At 36.6% G+C, this 24,647-nt stretch overlaps 1 protein-coding gene across 8 annotated transcripts in view; it reads right to left on the bottom strand.

The window, feature by feature from the left end:
• Positions 1–24,647, bottom strand: part of RAPGEF2 (Rap guanine nucleotide exchange factor 2) — a 183,096-nt gene that overhangs the window by 30,436 nt on the left and 128,013 nt on the right. For 6 of the 8 annotated variants that reach the window (XM_058837522.1, XM_058837521.1, XM_058837518.1 and 3 more), the window contains 6 exons: positions 15,699–15,830; positions 6,974–7,151; positions 5,107–5,243; positions 4,430–4,588; positions 2,669–2,821; positions 2,135–2,299 (listed from right to left, as the gene is read on the bottom strand). In XM_058837522.1, coding sequence (XP_058693505.1) covers positions 2,135–2,299; positions 2,669–2,821; positions 4,430–4,588; positions 5,107–5,243; positions 6,974–7,151; positions 15,699–15,830 — 924 coding nt within the window. The remainder of the gene's footprint in view (positions 1–2,134; positions 2,300–2,668; positions 2,822–4,429; positions 4,589–5,106; positions 5,244–6,973; positions 7,152–15,698; positions 15,831–24,647) is intronic. The other 2 variants (XM_058837520.1, XM_058837524.1) reach the window with 2 other exon arrangements.

Below are 24,647 nucleotides of genomic sequence, written 5' to 3'. Positions count from 1 at the left end.
TACATGCTTTTAGTATAATATTCTCTCTTTTAGTATGTGACTTGACCTGGAACATCAGCAGCACTTGTTCTGACAAAACAGAAGTGTTTTGGTGTCTTGAATTAATATTGATTCATGCTATTTTTAAAAAGTTGCTGAATCCAAGAGTTCTATCACTCAATGCTACTGCTAAAAATACAGCTGCATTTCTTCTTTTATGCTGGGAAAGTAAATCAGTAGGGATAAATCTCTACACATTTCAACACATAGAGCTTAAGAACAAATCTGATAGAAATTTTAATCAGCTAGTGCTAACCCCTGTTTACTCCTTGTGTCTATAGAAAGTCCAAACCTCTGCAGCCTCATGTGCTAAAGGTCTGACACCAGGCATGCAAAACCAATCCACCTTCAAAGTTTCTAAGTAGTTTTCCTTTTGCCTTGGAAAGGAAATTAATTCAGAAGAACTGCTGAAATTAATGACCAAACTAATCAAGCACTTCAGAACTCCAAGTTCAGATTCTAACTGAAGGCAGCTACCCAGCTCTACGTGCTGCAGCTCCCAGCCACAGGAAAATACTTGAGATTTCTGCACCTTTGAAATTGAAGATGAACTTCATTCCTCTTAAACAGCTTTGATACTTTTCATTACTGTGGATGACATTGGAAGATCCAGACAATGTCTGGTTAAATTTAGGGTAATTGCAGATTATTAAAATTGTCTGGGAAGTTGCAATCTGTACCACGCAATGTATTTTAAACTACTGCAGTGACAGCTTCACTGTCAATGCTGCTTTTAAATTTGGGACTTACTCATCTACACCCAAAGGACACTGAGCTGGGGGGAGTTGAATGCTGACTTCCAGAGGAATGCCATTGCCTGTGTCACAAATCAGGAACACCATTAAAAGAGGATTAATGCTGTAAAATCAAGTAACCTGCTGCAGGGCAAAATCATCACTAAGGCTGGACATCCACTGTCCTACTGTGAATAATTCTGAGTACTGATCATCCCCAGCAAGTTTTACTCACCCCCTTTGCTCTCCTTATTGCCTATCAGCACCCAGTACAAGCAGCTAAAACCTTCCAGATTCCTTATTCCCTACTTGCTCATCTCCACTTCTCTGCCTCTTGCCTTTCTGCCAGTGCTACTGGAGGTCAGAAAAGGTTGGTTATTGAGGCAGCAGAACAAAGAGCTGGTCTGTGTTCAGAGTGATACAAGAAACTGTGCTGGCTCATGCTTTTGGAGGCTGAGGAGACTGTCCATTGGAGGACAGGCAACATAAGTTAAGACATTAACTCAAATATTACAGCACTGAACAGTAATGGCTGCAAAGCCTACTCTCTGTAAAATATAAGATCCTTCCTTCAAGGCACAGCTATACTAACATTTCTGAAAGAAATACCCAGATTTAAATAAAAGCTGAAAACCAAATTTCTCTTTCATGTACTAATATCATTCCCATGGTTTCAAACTTACAAAAAGAAAAGGGCATCTGGAAATTTTTAGAATATTTTTTACGTGAAGAAGTTTCATACAAGAGAAAATAAAGCAATACAGTTTGAAGCATGATAAAGCCTCAATGGTCAGTGCACCAAAATTGGATGTGCATTATTCTTCCATCATGGAAACTTTGTTTAGGGAAGAAGATATTTGTTTGCTTTCTTGTGTTTGGGTTGGGCTTGCTGGCTTTTTTTAATGCTACATAAAGCACAACAGATTCTTAACACTGCATGATTTTTCTATTTTCTTTCTAAAAAAATCACATACACCATGTTGAATTAACTAGCGCTATTTACAGAAAACACAGAACTTAGTTATATGCTCAAACTTGGAGACACAATAAAATTCTACTGAATTACATTAAATAAAAATACTCACTATTGGAAAAAAGCTTCCTCTATACCTGCAAGCAACTAAGTTGTAAAAACACAGCAAGGTAAAACACGGGCAATTTACCTTGCATGAACACTGTGCTATTTAAATAAAGTAAGAAAAAAAATGTTCTTAGTTTTAGCCATATATTCTGCCATTAAAATATGTCACCAGCTATTTGTGTCTTATTCAATTTGGTCATTTTCTCTAAAGCATATTTTATTCTTATTAACTTATATTTCAATGCAAATGGTAACAATACATAATTCAGAAGATTTTCACCTTATCCCTGAGGCTGGGGTCATTGAACCACTCCAACAACTTCTTGCCCACTTCCATTGGGCTGGAAAGAAAGGTCCTATACGTCAACAAGAAGTCTTCTATAAATGTTGGGTCTACCACAGAGTGCTCTTCCACCAAATGCATTGTTAACCTTTCAGCTGTTCCCTATCGAAAACAAAAAATTGAAAAAAGATCATAGTCATTAACACATCTTCAACACATGCAAATTGGTTTTCTTGTAGCATACTGAAGACTTATCACACTAGAAAGAATACTGCCATCCACTAACTGATGAGCTAAGTAAACATAACAGCTTGACCACTGAGATAAGAAATGTAAAAAAATTATGTAATTAATCTCTATAGAAATCACCTAGTCATCAACATGCATAATTTAAAAAAAAGTCTAGAAACAGTCCATTTTCAAATACTTACTTCTGCAATATATATCTCAACTAATCCTGGACCTAACTCGCCAAAAGTTAAGAGGTTTACAGAACACAGACTTTTGCAAGAGACTCTCTTTTCCTTTTACCTTGATGACAATGTGACCTTTTCTTGTTCCAGTGCGGTCAAGCTCCCTGTGCTCCTTCACCATCACAATCTCCCCTTCCTCTTCTACCTTCTGCATGTTCTTTTCCACTTGATTGAGGATGCGGCAGTAATCTTGCTGGGCTATACAAACAAACTGGAAAGAATCATCGCGCACCAGTATTAAAAGGCAAAATCTTCAGAAAAGCACTTAGACTTAAGGTGAAAGTACTCTATCAACAGACAAGATAAAGTAGTTCCTCAACCTGCAGTGAGCCAAATTTGTCTTTCCAACAGTTCAGCTGTAGCAAGCAGACAGACAGGCACAGTACTGCCACTACAATCCTGCAGTTGGAGGAGACCAAGATCCATCAGAGCAATATGATTTAGTACTCTCAGCCATTTTCATTCAGCTGCTTTGACCTCCCCACTGTTGGAGATGAAGCCCAGTACCATAGCCAGCCTGTTTTTTCTTACATGAAAGCTCTTTTGTGGTGTTTATAAGGGTTAAGTGAAAACCTAGCTTTTATTTTTGTGCCTATTGTTTTGGTAAATAATCTTCATTTGTTTATAGTTCTTTTATTGAAGTCAATTATTAAGAAAAACAACATCCATTCAATTAATGAGTGCAGGCACAAAGAAACAAATTACTTCTGGCTTAAAGCATACAGCAGGAAAAATATTTTCTACAAACATCAGTTCAGCCAAGAATAAGTGCAAGAAAAAATATTTTAGGAATATTCCTAATACCTATGCTATGCAAATATAATTAAGACCAACCATAACAAATTAGAAAAAGACTACATTGTACACAAATTTTTATACACTTGTGTCTTTTGGGTGGCAAGATTTAACTGCTTTATTATATGAATTTGGGTATTTAACTGAGAGGAACAGTGTTTCTTCTGACAGAAAACTTGTTAAACCCTCATGTACCTACTTAGGACAAGCGCCTAAGAATCAGAGATGGCATTTTCTCTTTAAATTCATTTACAAACCACATCTCTTTTCCAGCAGCTAGTAGTAGCTGAAACAGAAGTCCCACAGTTTGGATTTGTTGAAAACATTACCCTAACAAGAAACCATTTATGCACATTTTGGGAGTTAGATGGGCAAGCTAAACCAGGTGACTATATTAACACACATTTACACCCTTTCCAAATGTCATCTACTTGCAGCTAATTAGCCATCAGGATCAAGCAAAATGCTTAATTCACCCACGGCTCTGTTATTATTTTCTGGATGGGAATAAGCAAATAGCAACCACATAACCAGATTCAGCCAGTAGTTTTATGCTATGAAAAGCATTCTTTACATCTGACTGCTTGTATTACAGCAAACATCAAGGCTTTTTCCTTGAAAGGTCAGATTAGCCAAAATTAGATCTTTCACTCAAATCATGGGAGATAAAGTCTGTATTACCCTGATATTCAGTAACTGAGTTAAGAAGAATTGCTATTAGCTGCAGAAGTAAAAGAGCCTGTAATGGCTAATGGACCTTGAGATCCTACTAAGGGACATTGGAATCAATGGATGTATGGAAGAGATTCTGGAAAAAGCATATAGACAAACAGATCCCTTACCCAGATAAAGGCAACTCCATTTCCCAGACTGTGGGTATGCAGGAGCCATATTGCCCAGCTACTGTCCAGGGCTACCCACTGGATATTTTACATACCTTCAGTTTAAAATAAAACTGTGTTGCATTATTGAGCTGCACTACAGCTATGTAGGTGTGAATTTGCATGTACCACAGACAATCTACCTGGCAGTCATCCACTTTGGTTCTCATCACTCCTTTCATATATTCTTTTTCCATTGTAGGGGAAACACCAAAACTGTTCCCCATGCACAATATCTCTGTTCTTCCATCAGGGTATGTCACCTCCACAGAGCCATTCAAAATGACTGACCAGGAATCCAGCTACAAATTAAACATTGCAAGATACATGAAGACCAAATCACTTAACTTTTTAATATCATACTATATAAATACAACTCTCACAATTGTTCCAAAGCAAACATATTTTAGTGCCTATAAAAAATTTTACAACCTCCTTTTCCTTAAATGTATAGCTATTTCCAGCTCAAGAAAACTGGGATCTTAAGTTTATCTTTAATATTAAGAAGTAATGTAAGACTATGAAAAAAAAATAAAGGAAGTTTAAAAACAGCACTAGAAAACTAAAATAAAGTTTCCAAATGAGCTCTAATAGGCAGGAAGCATTTGGTACAGTACAGAGAATGTTTTCTTTTGTTTTTATTGCTTAAGAAATGTGTAAGTGCTTAAACAAAAGCTTTCAGAAAATCCAGAACAAAAAGAGGCCAGATTTACCTGAATGTTGCATTTATTTTTTTTTTTAACTAACAGAAGACGACCTTAACCATGCGGAATCTGGGATGTTTGGTATAATAGGAGAGTCAAAAGCAACTTCTACTGACCTCTTCCCCATCGTTTAGTACAATAGTTCCTGCTCTCTCCACAACTGCAAACACCATTACAGCACAGAGTTCTCTCCTCACTGACATTGTCATGTTGGCAAAAGCAGGCAATTGATGCATGAATTCCAGTAGTTGTTCTGAAGGAGAAAAAGCCCACTGAGTCATGCATGTCAAAACAACAAAGCACAGTAAAGACAGTTCTTCAGCAAGATGCCTGAGGCTGCTTAAGCTAAAATGCTGCACAATCGTTTCTGTATACTAATAAATCATGTACAGTGGCCTGTTTTAATTACTGGGTATTTTGTAGACACAGACTGGCTGGTCATACCATCAATAAAAATGCTGCAAAGTAAAAGTCAGCATAATGGAAGAATTGTAATGTAACTAAGAGCCCTGAATAGAACCAATGATATTTTTAATACTCCAGTCAGGGCAATAATTTCATTGCGACTAGAAGAGGAGTATATGAAACACAGCAAGACAGATTTCACAAAACTGAGAAATTTGTTTGGTAAAGCCATCCCCTCCTAGGCTAGGCTTAACAGTAAATTGTACTTGATCATTGTCTGGTGGTTTCACAAAGTTCCTCTCAGATGGACCAGACAGAATTACTGTCTTAAAGGTGACTGCTGCTGCTCTGTCTTCTATATGCACTTGAGCTGCACTTGTACACAACTGTGAGCTTCCTGTATTTTCATTTTTTATACTGTTCATAACTACAGAACTCAATTTTAGCAGTTCTGCCAAGTGATTATACGCCCTAAAAACATTTTTGCATCCAGTTCAATCTAAAATGTCAAATGAAAGAGCTCAAAAGGACTCCATCTTTTCCCTAATTTTTTATTTACTCTGAATCACAGAAAGGTTATGGTTAAATGGGTCTTCTAGAAGTCATCTGGTCAATCCTGCCTGCTCAAGCAGAGCCACTTACAGCCAGCTGCCCAGGAACATGTCCAAATGTCTTCTGAGTATCTTCAAGGAGGAATACTAACACCTCTCTGGACAACCTCTCCCAGTGCTCAGTCACAGTAAAAATAAAAAAATAAAATTTCCTAGTGCTCTGATGGAGCCTCCTGAGCTTTAGTTTGTGCCCTTTGTCCTCTCACTGGGCATCACTGAGAAGACTCTGGCTCCATCATCTTTAGACCCTCACCTCAGGGTATTTGTACACATTAATGAGATCCCCTGAGTCTTCTCCAGGCTGAACAGTGCCAAGCTCTCTTCCACCTTCCTTGCATTAGAGATGCTCTAACCCTTAATCATCTGATAATCAACCTTAATCATCATTTAGTCATACCTCAATAAAAGAAAAATATTTCATCCAGTGAAACAGATTAGATTAAAATTTGGATTCTAGTTCTGCTCTGCTTTCAATGTATTTACTTGTATGTTAAACACAGCAAATTAGTTTGATTAGATGCACATTTATGTTAAGGTTTTAAAGGCGCCAATGTTTGCAACAAATGTCAAGTCACAATGTCACAACTGACAATTAAAAATATACTGTGAGACAGTATGTCTCACGTACTGACATTTATGTTGCCTTTGCCAAGGTTCTGTCTGTTTTCCAGTTTTCAATGATGGAATGGAAACTTCATAAACCTGTTCTGATATCAATTAGAAGCTGAAGCTTGAGATCAAAAGGGCCAAAAAGTAATAGGTTTCACCCATATTATATGTGTTTTCCTCTTCTTTGTCTGTACTTGTTCACATTACATATATACTTACATAAAAAACAATAATAATAAACACTAACTTACCAACTACAAAGGCAAATGATTAAAATAAAACTACAAGCTCAAAATGTAAATTTTTGGAGGTGAAGAAGAACATGTTAGACAATATTTTACTACATTGCAATACTTACCAATGTCATCATCTGTCCTGTCTATTGGGTCTTTCTCCAAGCAATCTCTAACAATATCCCTACTCATCAAAGGATCTGATGCCCTTTCAATGTCTTCTTCATCATCATCGTCCTCAGAATCCACTGCTGTCTCTGGCAATCCACTGAGATCCATATCACCAGCCTCACTTTCTGTAGCCTAATTAATGCATAAACGATTAAAAACATTAAAATGTGTTCTTTATTGCTGCAGTTTTCTGGTTAAATATACAGAGGTTAGTTCTATCATCCAGCAGATCACTCAAATTTATTCAGTGTTTTTATATTGCTTTTTTCTTTATATATCTTTTTTAAACAACTAACAATTGATCAATCCAAACCCACTGTGTTTAAATAGGACTTTTAACATTTGTTTCAATCAGTCACACATACAAAGGATTCAACAAACATTATTTAATCTGTGGGTCCTGGGGGGATTGAAGGCTGTTAGATTTCAAGCAGCAATGTCTTGGACTGTTAGCTGAACATAATTTTTTCTCAATAAACAGTTCATTTGACAATTTCTGTGCTCACCCCAAATTTACATTTTTCAGACACTTAGGAAAGCAATGTAATTTTAAACAGACAGTTTGGAGAAATAAGAAACAACATGCTACAGGAATTTTGCTATCTCTCAGTCACCTAGGACTGTATTTTTCTTTTACAATTCCAGTTGAACATAGTTAAATATGCCTTTCATTTGTTGATAAACTGCCTAAAAATTTACAGATGCAGAAAAAAAGCAAAGCCATTGCTTAAACACCAGAGATGGACTACCCAGAATATCTGTCAACCTTAACCTCCTTTAAATTGTATTAAAATGAATGAAAACTTAGTCCAGGCATAGCTTGAGGTCATTAGTATAGCACCTAAAGGTAAATATATTTTAATGTTTCAGTTTGAAGACCGAACACTTTAATAAATCCCACAAACATTTGTCTGTCATGGCTGATACGGCTGCTTTTCCTCACAACCTGATTTAATACCACGGCAGCTGCCAAGGCTCAGCTATGACAATTTTTAAGGAAATGCAAGCCTCTAATTTTTAAGCAAGTTTTAAGCCATGGCTTGAGAAATCCAGTTTCACAGGCCTTAAAGGATGGTTTGTTTCTGAGTCTCTGGAAGGACACAATGCATTCACGTCTACTTTAAAAATAATACATGGGACAAACACACCTACTGCTAAAGCTTGTTTCATCGATCTGTCTCAGACTGGTAAAAAAGACAACCCGCAAAACTAGGTCACTCTCTGAACACAGAGAAGGTAAGAGAAACTGCATTGGTAATTTTGTAGAATCATCTCCCCTGTTCCAGCCTCCCTATCTGTGGCTAACATCTGTTACTTTAATGCCACTATACACAGCCACCTCATGAACAGCAGCATATGGCTGGAGATGGATCAGGGGGCAGCTAGTGAGAGTCTTAAATGCCTCTGGTCCTACAGCACAACACAAGCTTTGTAACCGGCCCTTGTTAATACAAAAAGCATGATAACAGCATCTATGCAATACTAGAATTATTCTCACTTTGTGGTTTTGGGTTGGGGTTTTTTAGTTGTTGTTGTTCATTTTTGGGGTGTAGTGGCTTTTTTTGTTCTGCTTTTGTCAACAAAAAATGCTGCTCATTTTTTAACCAGGATAAGGGAAGATGTTACTGGCATAGAAACTAATCCCAAAACATAGCATGGATAGCAGTATTTTTATTAGCAGTCTTACTGTGTTTAACATGCACATTCACTGTGATACATTTGAAACAGCTGCTGTAACTACTCTTTCAAAATAGCCTTCATCAAAAGTGACTGGTGGAAAAATTAGTGGTGATGAGTCAGTAGACACACAGCTTATGACACCAATCTGTCAGAATCTGAAGTCTCCAACAGTGACAATTCCAGTGACAGTGGGACTGATTCACAGTCAATTTTGCAAACCTTCCCGTCAGTAACAAGTGCCCCTCCTACCTGCCCAGATTAGGCTCTCTCAAAAGCACATTAGCAAAATGAATGCAGAACTCAATTTAGTCACACAATGCTAATGAGACGAGAAACTTCCACCTATTGTACAACATCTGATTATTAAAAGACGAGTTATATTAGTGTCTTAAAGCAATAAAACAAATCTGGAAAACTCTTGAAGCTCTATTATCAAGAAGAGATGATGGTATTTAATACAAATTCTCACACCGAGTTAAATGTAACTTTGGACTCAGAAAACACTTGGCAAATACTACTAAAGGCTACAAGATTTTCCAGCAATGATCACTATTTACACTTGCTGGGGTTTTTTTTGACAACTTAAGTTATTGGTGGATGGAAAGCAAATACTTCTAACTTCGTTTCAAAAAAACCAAACCATTTCAACAAAGAAGCTCAGCACTGAATGCAACAATCCACAAAGTAATAAGAAAGCTTGTTAATTTAGGACACCTTTAAAAACACCTTTTGAGAAAAAAAATATACATGTTTTCAAACAACTTTCTGAAACTGATCATGCAAAAGATGGCAAAGAAAGACAAATGTATCCTTTCTGCATGACAAAACAAAAAGCAAACCAAACAAACCCAAAAAACCCCTTCCAAAAACCACAAACAAACAAAAAACCAACCCAAAAAACCAAACCAGAAAACCAAGAAAACCTCGAGGGCTCCTTGTGCTTATACATCGCAAATAGCTTTTTTAGTAGTGGCACGTATGGTATCAAGTATTCAAAGTTCTCTTGCTGAGACATTAAACTTCATGACCCAACTACTCTGAGTGCTTTTTGTACCTCCTCCTGTGTGAGAAAAAACAAACATGTCTGTACAGGAACCCTTGGTTACCAAGTAATAGCCTTGCATCTGTCTAAGATTAAAGGGGAAGCCACCATGTGCTCCTTTGGGCATAGGGGATTCCTTAAGAACCTCAGCCACTGAAAACCCAAACACAAGATGAATATCCAACAGAATTTGTACTACAGTCAATCATGAGCCTTAGATCTTCTCAGGGCATGTCATCAAGGAAGAAGTACACCTCAAAATTGCCATTCCTGGGTGCATATTGTACTTTACTTCTTGGAAAATAAGAGAAATTAGTTTCACTTAAATAAATGCAGAAAGATTGCATGCAAGAGAAATGTTGGTTGCAGCCTGAAGAACAAAACAATGTCTCCATAGTCTGAATACCAACTGCAATAGCAAATTTCTCACATCATCTTTCCAACTGTGGAAAAAATTCTTGAAGCCTCAAAGGAATCTCATAATAGTGACAGCCTAATATTTTATATGTCACATCACCAACACGAGAGTTAAGAGACTAAGACAGATGTTTTCAAGCCTGAGTTGAAGGAATATTTCATATTTGACACCTAAGGAGAATCTGACCAATTTTAAGCAGTGGCTAGGATAATACTACACCAACAAAAAACTAGTTGTTTCAACTGCTGAGGATCTTTAAGTTCAAACACACATCCAGATTTGAGTAATAACAGCTAATTAAACGAATACCATGAAATAACCAGGGAAAATATGTAAACTAAAAGAAGCCTTGTCTAAGTTCTTGGATAGCCTTTGGTTCCTTGACTGACATGGGGAAGAAGGGGAGGAATAAGAAAAGAAGGATAGCATTCATCCTCCCTAGGTCAGATTGGGCAGACTGAGGAAATGGTGGACCCTTCTGGTCACTTTAGATTGGCAGGAGAGGAATCTGGTTAATCCCAACTCTACTGGTCTTTCATTTTTTAGAGGCACCATGAAGATGAATGGAAAGAAAGAAGTGATGGGCTATATGAGCAGCTAAAGAAGATGACTTCATTTACTGCCTCCCTTCCTCCTCCTCCAAGGAATTTTTGAGTTTCTTGAGAAAAGGGATTAGAAGAGGTCAAGGGCGATCTCTACCTTTACACAATCAAGTAACTCTAACTCCAGTGAAACAACTGCTTCATCACACACAATCCACCCTTACTGAGGGAAAGAAAGTGGGAAGACTTGGTGAGCTGCTTGCAAGATGACTGGCTCTGTTTTAAGTGGCCTTCATGGTTTTCTTTCTATACTGGTTTGCTAAAAACTTTCAACTGATGATAACCTCAAGAGAAAAAACTAGAAAACCTGTAAAAGTAACCACACTAAATACTGATTTCTTAGTATTTTAAACTATTTTAATCTTTACTTAAAAAAAAAAATTACTTTCTTTATGAAACATTGTATCATTCTGAAGACTAAACTTGTAACTATGGTTACCACCTAAATCAATGGTCCAAATTCTCCAAACATGCGAGCAAAAATACAAGGGACACAAAAAAAAAAAAAAAAAAAAAAGCAAGAATAGAAGAAACTCCTTGCACAAACCAGAAATATGCTCACTGCCTGGTGCAGTCCTTCTTCAATTCCATTAAGCTAACAAAGAAAGAGGCCATGCTCAGCTCAAAAACACCATTTCCACATTACTTCTCAACCATTGTCATTTAAGGACTAAAAAATAAACTAAAAAACGAAAATAAGGATGTCTATTATTAAAACTACTCACTTTTTACTTTTTAATTTTTAAGCTGATACTGATACAAAACACCAGGAACACTGGGTCTGTCTCATAAAATGAATTGCAAAAGTCACATTAGCTTGAAATATTCCCTCATGTCATACAGACACATTGAATTCAGTGTCTCCACACTGAGAAACCATGTCTGGGCTTTTGTTTTAAATTAGCTTTCAGATGACTGAGCAACAGTTTACAACATCAATAAATTAAGATGAAATTCAATCCATACAACTATAATATTTATTTGTTTATTAGTTATCATATGTACTACAATCAACTATAATTATTACATGTATAGAAATCATACACAACCTAAGGCAGTAACATTTTTTTTTCACATTTTACATTGACAAAACTGCAAATGTCCATGAAATAATTTAAAACTCCTTCAGTCCAAGATTTTCACAGTGCTCTCCATATTTGTTCTTTCCTTATCTACCCCAAGATTTACAACACAGCAGCCCATATCTATCACAGAAGTCAGTCTGAGCAGTTTCCTCACTAAAGATGGAAAGGTGTAACAATCCAGACAACACGCTCCAGGAACAGCATCCTCTCTTATTGCAAATAATTACCTCTTTCTCAGAATGGAGTAACATCTGCCAAGACCACAGGCACACAGAACATGGACTCTGGAAGTCACAGGGTAAATTAAGAGGCCCTGAATTTACAGGAGTGATAAGGACATGCATAGGGCTTCATTGAAAATGCAGTGGAGGCAGTTCACAGGACAATTTACTGAGCTGTTCCAGCCATTCTGGCATTAGCCAGAGCCCTGCACTTCAGCAGCTGATACAGCCAAAAGGACTGGCTTTATCTTAAGGTAAAAACTCTTTATTTTGCATGCAGTGACTAAAGGGCAGGCTGCATGGACCCTCTGGTTTGAGAGACAAAAGACTGGTCTCCCTCAGGAAGAGCTGCTGAAGGGTGGGCCCTTCTTCCAGGAGCTACCATATCAGAATCATGAGAAAACAAAGCTGACATCTTGAAAACTTCCAAGCAATGCACACATCCTGGGAGGGTCTCAGAAAGGATGTTCCTGGTTTCCTGTACCGACAGTGGTATCTGGGCAGGCACCAGAGGGCATTAAGTGTGGCAGGAAGCCACCAGTCTGAGGACAGGATAAGGCAAAGAAAGGCTGGCAAAGAGCTGAGCCAACACAACAATGCTTCCTGAAACAGGGAGGGGGAATAATACACGTTCATGAGCTTAGATCTCCTCAGTCTCCAATCATCTGGTAATATATTTAGGTATAGTAAGAATTTAGGAGCATATAGGAACAGGTATATGTATTCATTCAAGAATCATTAAGCCTAGGAATTAAGAGCAAGCAGCCATACATGAGAAGCAGCAGCGAATGATTTGCTCTGCCAAGTCAAAAAAAGACAAAAGCAAAGGACTGTCCTTGGCAAATACAAGCCAACGCAAGATCTACTGACATTCAGCATCCCTTTCCTCTCAAGTCGCCCTACAGAGTTCGTCACTTGAACTTATTTCCTAAAATAAAAACAACAGTATTTAAGGATGTTACTAATTGGCACCTGATATGTTTTTGAAACTTGGGTGGGATAAACACAAAGGTTGATTTTATTTTGGTAAGTACTTCTTATCCTAAAAGAAGTTCTTTCATGTGCAACGTTTGGCAAACAGATTTAGATACCACATTAATATTTAAAAGGAAGTATTCTCAGTTCAATGCTGAAAGCATCTGAAGATTCAGCTTCATGATTTATTAAAAAAAAATCTTAAAAGGCCATGAACACATTTTCACTGAAAGCAGCTGCTCTTAAGGCTACAGAAATAAAACTTACAGGGTGCAAAACATGACCTATTACCTCAGATTTCAACAGTAATGATCTAAATAACAGTATAATTTTTAAAACAATTCTTTTTTCTATCAACTGCAAGACAAGATGATGATCTTTCTAAATCATTGCTTTCTACTTAGCCATAACAAACAGCAGTCTACCCTACCAAACAGAAAAATGCCATTATATACAGAAAATAAGAATCAAAAGAACAATGATCATAAGCATTACCTAAGACTTGTCAGATTTGAAGTAAAAAAAATAACACGTTGATGACTTGCTTATGGTTTATTGTTATTGAATAAACACTTGGGAGAGAATTACAAGGCAAACAACTGAGAGAGAATGACCAATCCACTTTCTTGGTTAAAAAAAAAAAATTCTCTTTAATCCTAAACTTGCCCTTAGAGGATTCAAATTACAGCCATTTTCTTTTGTTTTGGTTTGTGGGGTTTTTTTGGCAGTACTTAAGGCTAGCCTAACACTGCCACATTACATTCCTTTAGAAATGAAACTGAGGCCAGAAATTAATGATTTACCACAATATGAGAAATCAAGGCAAACAATACTTAGCACCATTAAGACATATTCAAGAATCTAAGAATCTTATCAGTTTCCACACCTGAATTTATAATTCCATTAATAAACATTCCTTCAAGTATACGTATTAAGACAAAAACATGAGGTTGCATTCTACGATACGTGGTCATACTTCTGGATGTAGATATGGACATTTATTGGATACTAATAATATGAATACTATTCATGCTTTGACATTGTGCAATTACACAGTTCTAGATACAATTGTGCCAAGTCACCTTTAAATGTGGTATTAATTGCAGATTAATTGAAGAAACTAGATCATATTTTTAAGAGTGGATTATGCATTATGTTTGCAAATTCCGTTTAAAAGAATACTTAGGGAAGTAAATTTTCTCTCTATAAATACTTCAGTAAACCATTAACTCTCTCCAAACACCAACTATTAGTTGATTCCAATACTGCAAATTAAACTAGTAGGAGTCATAGACCAGGGTGGCAGCTACATAGAGAAGTATTTTTATGAGGTTTCTTTAGGGTTTTTTTTTATGTTGTTTGGTTGTTTTCTTTTTTTTAATTGCAGAGAAATTCAATTATCTTTTTCAGAGTTATGAACATTTTGCTGAAAGTCTTTGCAAAAATTTTACTTCCAAGTTAACTCAAGAGTAATTGTAGACTATAAGTACATGCCACCTACAGCTGTGTCTCTAGAGGTACTTATTTTTCTGTTAGAGTGGAAATCTTTGTAATGAAAGGAATGAAAATCTATAGACTAGAAGAACAAAACTGATTTTACATCTTCTTCACTGTCACACTATAAAGGTAAATCCTGTCTCAAAGTAGTCCTGTCTTAAGAAGAAATTCTGACAAACTCACTTGACTGACATATGCTATACCTGAAGTGTTTAGCTAATCTGATAGTTTTGCAAAAATAAACCTCTGCATTATTGTAATTACTAATTAACTTGAACTGCGACCTTTTTATAGCCTATCTTCTTTCACAAAAAGAAGCCTATAAGCTTATTCACCTTAAAGAGACTATATTCTACAACCATTACCACAGCTGAATTTTTATGTATTTGTAGATGTGCTTCTCCTGTTGTTTAAATGTTAAAAATTACTATATTTGCAAATTCAGAAGCCTCTCAAAAAAAAAAAAAAAATTTTCCTCTTCTAGTTAACAGTACTTCATGCTGAAGTGGTCTCACTACTTTATAATTATTTTGATAGAAATATATTTTAATTGGATTTGATTCCTTCCTCTCAGAGTAATAAATTGGTACACTTCCCTATCAGGACAACTCCTCCTCCAACATTGCAAGAACCATAAACATCAAGTGAAAAATGCATAATTCCTCATTTTATTTCACTTCAGACTTTTTTCCTATTTATATTTAAACTCTGGATCAGTTTCAGAGTCTCTCTAAACTCAAGCTGTTCCAAATGACTAGCACAGAGCTGTGCAAGAAGCCACCTCAGAAGTACAACTTTAAAAAGCATCACCAGTTGAACTTCCCCACCTTTCTGAGTATGGCCAGGAGAGGAAGCACTGCTAAGAGGTTGGCATCACGTTTCTGCAGGGTGGGGAAATAGGAATATGCCCCTCAAGCCAGGCCAGCACAGGCTGCTCACTCCATATTAGTTTCTTCCCACCACTGAACAGGTTCTACATTATGAACCCAACACATCTAAAGCCTGAAATCATTACAGTTCAAACAAAAAGTAGATTTTTGAAGTCTATTGAGTATTTCTTCAGATAAAAACTGACAAGAGGCAATAGCAAGGGCATTCAGCTATTAAATGCAAAACTGCTGGCAATTGTACCTCCCATCAGCATCCCTTCCAGTCTTACCTGGTAGATATCAGAAAGGCTGCTGCTTCCTGAATCACTAGTGATGCTACATCCTGAGTGACTAGATGAAACGTGGGTCACCTGTGGGTGGAGACTGTCAGTAAGGTGCAGCTTTGTGAAATCTGCAGGAAGCTATAGGTGGAGCAGAAAAAGCATCATTACAATTTGAGGGAGAGATACACAGAAAAATTAATTCAAATCATATTTGTCACACTTTACTCTCTGCCAGTACCAACTATTTAAGAAAACCATCAGGGCTTGAGAATGCAGCATAAAAATTTTGAGTTATGCAGCTTTTTTAACGCATGCAGAGGTCAGCAAAACACCACCAAATTGTTGCAAATGTAAGAGATTTAAGACAAACATGTATCTGAGGACAAACATTAGTGAAGCAATATGCCAAAACTCTTCAGTAGCTTGCTATGGGGCTTGGATAGAATTAAAATGCATATGATTATTTTACTACTTCCAAAATAAATGGTTTCCTGTAGGATGGGAATTAACAAGGTAGTAAAGTCACGTACTTTAAAAAAAATCAACAAGCACTGCTTGGATTTAGTAAACTCTTGTTTCTCAAGTTGACAAAGTACATTGGAGACAAGGAAAATCTAAGTCACTGAGCTATCCATTATACTTTGAGCCAAATAATATGATGGCAAATAGGAAATGTGGGAAGACTGATACAATTACAAAGAGCTATAATCCTGAAATTAGTTTGCTCACATGCAGTGCTGAAGAATGAATTGAGACAGTATACATGATCATTTAATAATCATTCACTAAGATTTGTGATGTATATATCCATTACTGCTTTATGCCCACAGCTCCCATGAAAATCTTGAAGAACTGTAAACATTTCCAGACTGCAGAAAGCGAACTTCAACAGAGTAAAATATTTGCTGTCTGAAGAAATATTTAAATGCTATTTCAGGGCCAAATTACTCTTCTCCCCAAGAAGCCTGCATCACACAGCTAGTTAATAAAAGTATGTTAATTTATCAATTTTGGTGTGCACAAAATTAATCAATAATTAAAACCAAAAATCTTTGTTCATTAATTTTGTTTCAATTCAGACAAGGAAGATACTCTCATCTCTAAGGAGTTGTGTTTGTATGAAAAATGTCATATGCAGCATGTCCCTCCATGTCAGTTATGAATGCTACCTTGGCGCTCGTTCTCTCTCTGGATGGAAATAGAAATAAGACCTCATTCAGCATTAAGAGAGAATAAGCCAATCAGTATAAAAGGTTAGGGAAAAAAGTCAAGTCACAAGAGAGCGTGCTTGAAAAAATAATTAGCTCTATACAGCTAAAGATACTGAATGATTTTACTGCTGTTTGCCTTGGTTAGTTCTGTTTATGGAACATGCCCTGAAAGAAGCTTGGCTTTAGGATTTGCAGTGAAATTACAGGCAACTGCAAACCTTAGTCTTATTTTGACTGACTGGAATTTCCTATTCTAATACATCTGAAAAGGATGTCTTCATTATCACAGAATGACTGCATCAGGGATAGCAAAAATGGCTACATTTTAAATAATTATTTCCTAGTATTTTACCGGAAAGAGGGGCTAAAACCAGCAACCAAATACTAATAATCCTAAAAAGCTACAGTAAGCCCAGAGCTAGATTTCATCTTCATCAACAAAGAAAAGGCAATTAAGAAAAGCAATACTCTAATACACACAGCCATGAATGCTGCCTCCAGAAAAATCTAGTTATGCTCGCTACTGTTAATGAAGTATCAGCAGGAGAAAATACAGTATTAGGGACTGCATTGTTGTCTTTGCTATTTTGCTTTTCAATCTATAAGTTTGAATTATCACATGGTGGAACCATACATACTGATATTCAGGCCACTATACAATCTTTTTAATCATTTTTTACACATTCTAAAAGTACATATTCCATAGGTAGAATGCAAGGGAAATGAACTGCCACAGCTTTTGCAACGTGTTGCTGACTACTTTTCAAAGTAGTCTTTCATAATTGAAGCAGCATTTATTTCTAAGTAGAAATCCTACAAATTATTTTAAGATACAAGCACAAATTGTTTAAGATTCACACATTTAATAATAATTTACACAGGTATATTTTGAGAGTTTTACCTTTTATAAAGCACTAACTATTGCAATCCCAAATAAATATTAACTCCAAAGGGAACTGTATAGGAACACAGCATAGCACCCAGCCAAACGTGTGCAATTTTATAGTGCTCTGCAAGTATCTCCATGTCATTAACAACAGCATTTACTTTTTATCAATGCATTAAAATTTTTAAAGAAACTTTCATCAAAGCAAATCCAGTTTGTATGTTAAAAAGTGAAATCAAGCTATGCTTAATATAATGATTGCACTCAGTGTTTTTAAATAAACAGCAAGGATTTATGTTTCTGTACTTCACGGGCAAAAGGAAGAAGCAGGGGATTCCACAATAATGATGAAATACACTGCAAATAAATGCAAGCCTTCTGAATCTTTTTGGCTGCAGACAATCAGCTGAATGCTTGGTGATTACTGGTTTCAGAGTAACTCCTCAAGTCAAAGCCATGCTGCATGAGCTGGACTTGCCAAGTGGTGACAGAAGATCAGAAGCAGGCATTTTCCTTTAGGCAACCTAACTAGTCACTTTGATCCTAATCAAATAGGACTATTTACAAGCAGAAAGCACATGCTCACATCTTCCCAGAACACTACGTCTCTGTGCTACATGCCCGAAAGCAGCATTCACTTCAACTGCCCTACCCCCCAAAGTTAAGGTGAGAGACTGCATGAAGAAAAAAATAAAATATAAAATTTAAGTAAGCTGAAACATTTAAACTGTAAACTCAATGACAAATGTATGTGAGAAATACATGCATTTCTAGTCAGGTATTGCTTTTTGAAATACATAGTATTTGCATTGTATGCAATGGAGAAAAAAGTAAAGTACTGATGACAATGAAAACCCACATCTGCTTAAGTCTTATATGAAAGTATGGTGCGCTTGATACCAGATGCCCACCAGAGCCACTCTGTCACTTTACTCAGCTGGACAGGGGAGAGCAAATACAATGAAAGGCTCTTGGGTAAGGACAAAGAGAGACCATTCACCAGCTACCATCATGGGAAAAACAGACTCCATCTGGGGACAAATTAATTTGCTTTATTATCAATAGGATAATGAGAAATAAATCTAAATCTTAATGCCTTCCTCCCACTCTTCCCTTCTTCCTAGGCTCAACTTCACTCACAAATTCTCTACCTCCTCCCTTGCAGAGGTATGGAGGAGCAGGGAATGGGGGCTGTGGTCAGTTCATCACACATTGCTTCTACTGTTCCTTCCTCCTCTGGAGGACTCTCACACTGTTCTCATTCCAAAGGAGGCAGCTCTCCATTATCATCTCCAAAGTGAGCCCTTCCCATGGGCTGCAGTTCCTCACAAATTGCTCTGGTGTGGGTCCCCTCTGGGGTCACAAGTCCTGCAGTAAACCTGTTCCAGTGCGGGCTCTTCTCTCCACAGGGTCACAAATCCCACCAGGAGCCTGCTCCTGTGTGGGCTTTCCACAGGTATCCACCTGCTCTGGTGTGGGAGTTCTCCAAAGGCTGCAGGTGGATCTCTACTTCCCTGTGGATCAACATGGGCTGCAGGGGCACAGCTGCCTCACCATGATCGGCACCCCAGGCTGGGTAAATCTCTGCTGAGGCACCCACAGCACCTCCTACCCCTCCTTCTGCTCTGATCTTGGTGTCTGCAGGGCTGTTGTCACATTTTCACTCCTCTCTTCTGTGGCTGCAACTGCAGAGTTTTTGTTTCCCCCTCTCCCCACCTTTCTTAACTGTTATCTCAGAGGCGCTGCCATCCGTCACTGATGAGCTCAGCCTTGTAATGAGCTATCATTCCATTCTACAGTTTAGTACTGATTTTATTATTTAGTATAACAGGAAAAATAAAAGTTTTCTTGCTATGTTTTGAAACACATACTGGCTAGATCTAGCACATGCTTTATTCACCAGGCCATAGGTGGAATGAGAAAGCCTAAGGAACTATCCTCTGCCTCAGAAACATCACCTATCACAGACTGACACCACCACGAATGGCATCAGAACTGAATTCTCACTTTTATCTTGTTTTCCACTTTCATTAAATGACGGCCAGTTTTAAGAAGTCATTCAAAGTAATAAGGATCAAAAGCAACTTGCATATTTTACATAACAAGCACCACACTTAAGTACAGCTTTGCTGAAGCCAACACCTACAGAATTTCTTAACTTCACTACTGAACACTTTTAGTCACACCATCAGAAGGAACTGGCACACAGAATAAAAACACAGCAGGGTAATTTAGAATTATTTCTTCTTAAGTAAATATAGTTTCAAAACACAGTATATGTACACTAGTTTAAATATTTAATAATCATTAAAAGGGTCAGAAACAGTCCTCATAACCTAGTCTCAAGCAAACCTTTGCCAGTGACAAACATTAAGGTGATATATGCATAGCTCTAATCACGTGTAACAGGGACAAAAGTTTCTAATATGAAACAAGACCCAATAAAATAGTTACAATCTAAGCCCTAGTCTTAATTTGACAGAGGTAAAAACTGTATTTTATATTTATAATGTAGCTCTTAATACACAAGTATACCTACACACGTGCACGCATTTATACAGATTTCACACGTGGATAGAAACCAGAGTTAAAACAATACATCTGGGAACTCCCAACTTTTACTTCTTGAAAACCCTAAACCAAAAGAAAACTTAAACAATTATGTGAAACTATCTTAATGGCAAAGACATGCATCCATTTAGAACTGTACAATACCATAAACCCTATCACATCTTCCTATCTTAAAAGCATCATTTTATTACTTCCACCCTCAAAGTGAGTCACTGTGTTATGCATGCAAAACTAACAATTACTTTGCTCTGAATATGTTCCTCCTATTTTAAGAACATCATTATTTTCTCCCCACAGCATGCCTTTCATTATAACAAAAGGCAACTTCTACTCACGGAATCACTGGACTTATCTATGAATACAGTATTTTAGAAAAAATACTAAATAAATTTTGAAAATATTCACTGGATAAGAAATTAAAATCCTTGGATACAGCTAAAAATGTATGAGAACAGAAAAAGAAATAAGTGAAACGACACCAAAACATTTTCTCTCTTTAAACAGTATTCCTTTTTTTTTGAGGTTTTGGTTTTCTTTTTTGCATTTGGAGTTTTTATTTTTTTAAATGCAGTTATATGTGAAAACACGTATAAATGCAACAACATGAAAGACAAACAGAAGAATATAATTTTAAATTACCAGATGAATTCTGGTTGGAAAGCTTCAATATACCACTCATTTTAAGGTAAACATATCAGCAAGCCTTTTATAAACAAGGTCTTCTACTGAAGGCTGCTCAGCACCTTATGAAAGATTTATAAAGCCTGCAAAGTGACTGAAGTACATCTGCAAAAAGACGGGATTAAAGACAGCAAAGGTGTAACGTTCTGTTATGCAATTCCCAGTGAATGATTTTATATGTAATTAAGCACCACTGAGACAGGCCAAGCAAGCAGACAAAACAACACAAACTATCACCTTTATAGCCTCTATTTCCACTTTCTGAAATTAAAGAAACACAAGCAAGCACTGATTCTTCAACCTTCAAGCAAATGCATCTGTGCACTTATTCTGTAGCAGCTCTTTACTAATAAAATAATAAAAGCTGCTATACAATAAAAGCCACCATAATAAATAATTTTTTTTAAAAGTTTTTTATTCCTTTTATAGATGACACACTTAGTCCCACAAATCTAAGTAAGTAAACTACAACAAACTTATTTTGGGATTCTGTTGTTTCATTTTTTTTCATGAAGAGAGAACAGCAGGCAAATAAAAGCAATACTGTGCTTTAATCTTTCTTGTTATTTTTTTCCCCACCAAGATAGAAATCCTAAAATTTTTACTGCACTACAAATGTACAGATCACAAATGCAGTGTTCTTCAGTATCCCATAAAATTATTAACACTTAATTTCAATATTGCACAGAAACATTTTAATATTAAATGTTTGCACAGTTTAAATTTTAAAGCTATGCCCACATTTATGGTATTTAATAAGATAAGGAAGAAATATTTGTAATAATGCTGGGCATTCATCAACATGCTATTTCAACGTAATTCTTTCACTAACCAAGAGAGACATCAAGGAAAACGTTTTTATGGTTGAATGATTTTAAACACAGCAGTGAATGTAAGTAATTACAGAATAATAAAGTAATTTCTGTCGATTCTGTCTACAGACCTGATGCAGGCTGACAAGTCCATGCAGAGTTAAATTTAAAATAAAAGTGTAAACTAGATACAATTAAAACTAGGATGCAATTCCCAGGGAAACAGGATTTCCTTGCACCTAGGGGTGGAAAAGATAGAGAAGCTTCTATATATCTTCTACAAACTCTTCTGCAAGACATAAATAAAAATCCCCTGACTTGAGTTATGTCTTCTGTATAATCTTTCACTTACACAACAATAATACCATGAGGTACAACAATACCTCATGTATTTTCAATCTCCAGAGTTTCCTCGAATAGACATCCTTATGTGAAACTTCACAGAGACCTACTCTTAAGAATGTTCCTCATCTTGAATCGGCACAGGTCACAACCTGTGTTCTGAAAATATTGCACGTAGATACTATTGCTGTTTAGCAGTTTTTTGCATATAAAGCTCACAGCAGAACACTTCTAACAAAAAAACCCCCAAACCAAACCAAAAACAAAAAGAAGGAAATAAAAGTATTATAAGGAAGTTTCATGTCAAGCTCTTAATTCTTTCCTCCACTGATATTTTGCTATAGCTACCTCCCAAAAAATTATTCAGAGGTTCAAGCTAATGCAATGTGAGCTGCTGGTCTCAGGGAGAGAGTGAAAGAGAGTGAGTGCACAGGAACTTCATTTTGCTTCCATTACAAAACACACACTGACTGCCACTTACTGCACATCTCATAGCTCTCAGCAGCTAATCCTATGAGCACTTCATGCACCGAATCCTTTGCTTGAAGGATTATTGACTTCTGCAGAGAGACAGGGGTGGTAAAATTTAAATGGGTGTCTAGGGAATAAAGGAATAACTCTCAGAAGCTACTCTTTTTAAAGGAAAAGTACGAAATCACTGAAACACATCCATTCTTATTTAATTGAACTGCCTTCTCTGTTGTATGTCTGAATTTGCTCTTCCTTTTTGAAGTATTTGAATTAAAGATTCAGTGCAGCATTTTATATTCCAAAGTGTCTTCTTCAGAAACCTGGCATAAACACCATTCCTTCAGGAAACACAAATGTCAATTTATTGGCAACAGCTCAAATTCAGGGGGAAGAAAAACTATTTTATACAGATGTTTACAGTGCCACTGAACCCAAATACAAAAGAAAAAACAGCAGGAAGGATTTGAACAGAATCATGGTAAACTAAACTAAATAATGTGAAACTATTTTCTGAAAATCCAAACTCAAACATTTATAACATACTTACAATAAACAGAATAAATTTGCAAGATCAAAATACTTTTACTCAGCATTTACTCAGAAGCCCGTCTCAGAAAATATCTGGTAAAAGTATAGCTTCTTCATTGTTCAACAAAGGATAATTCAGTATTTTTAAAATATGGACTCTGGTTTTAAAGTTAGAGCAGTTCTGCTGTGGGGATCAAGCTAAAAAGACTGTTCTACAACTGTTTTGACTGCACATACATTTAAGTACTGACAACTTTTTGACATTCTTAACTACTTGTAGAAACTTGGTCTGATAATTTTTGTTTCAAAGAGTGCAGTGGAAGTTAAACCTTCCAGAATGGAGGTAAGTAGGACTTTCAAATTGCAAAATCTCCTTTATTCTTCTTTTTTTTGTTTGCTTGTTTTTTGTTGTTGGTTTGTTTTGGGGTTTTGTTTGAGTTTGTTGGTTTTTTTTTTGGGGGGGGGGGGGGAATGGTTCTTTTATGTTTTGATTGCTTTATTTCATAAACTGATCAGATTTAGGTCAAATCCTATTCTCAGTCACTTTGAACTACTGTGAGTAGCATAATCTCTGTTCTGGTGTATTATGTCTGCTTATGACCCTATACCATAGGAGTCCCTATTCCATAGGGACACTGCCTATCACTCCTGGTAGCACCCTGCTGTCCCACCAAGCACTCACATTTAATAATCCTGACTGAGCCTGCACAGCCCACATCCTCCCACAAACTAACAGCTTCCCAATAACACTAAATAAAATTGGGAAGGGAATTCATCTTGTGGAAATCTACATGATGAAAACCAAGAAGGGACAGGCACTCACTGATGATTGCTTTTTAGGTTAAAGGAAAGACTGTTCTTAAGGCATTATAAATGACTTCTGAAATATCTCTAGGGAAAGAGAGTAGAAAACTGAGCTCAATCACTGTACTTCTGTAAAGGCTCCCCATTATTTAATATACATGGACGAGAAAATAATAAAGCTTGGCTTTGTAGAGATCTCTCTCTTGGGAACAACTGATTTTCATACTAAGAAAATGCATGTTCCCATTGATGTTTTTCCCACAGTAAGTATTTCTAAATACTTCCTTTTGTGGCTGTTTGGGTGCTTACTATGCTGAGAACTACTGCTGGGTTGGAAACTAAATGGCCCACTTTCAGGGCTTTTGGAGGCTTGTAAGGTTAAATTTTGAACTCTTTGGCCTATTACAAGTAACTGTGGGAGAGGAAGGAACAGAGAACCTGGTCACAAACTTTGTTTCCACAGGAAATCAGACAAAAGATTCATGCCTAGGGAAATAAAAGCAAAAAAAAGTTCAAGAACACTTTATGTGGGCACATATGTTTACAGGAAATGTTAATTCAAACATTTTCAAGGAAGATGTTTTAAATCCTGCACAATATTTTAAATAAATAGTAGAATGCTTGTGTGTATCTCATATACAGACTCATT

The sequence above is a fragment of the Poecile atricapillus genome, chromosome 4 (assembly GCF_030490865.1).
Source record: "Poecile atricapillus isolate bPoeAtr1 chromosome 4, bPoeAtr1.hap1, whole genome shotgun sequence".
In the NCBI taxonomy this organism is placed as follows: Eukaryota; Metazoa; Chordata; class Aves; order Passeriformes; family Paridae; genus Poecile; species Poecile atricapillus.
Note: the sequence above shows the minus strand (reverse complement) of the source record. Positions and strands in the feature narration are given on the sequence as shown.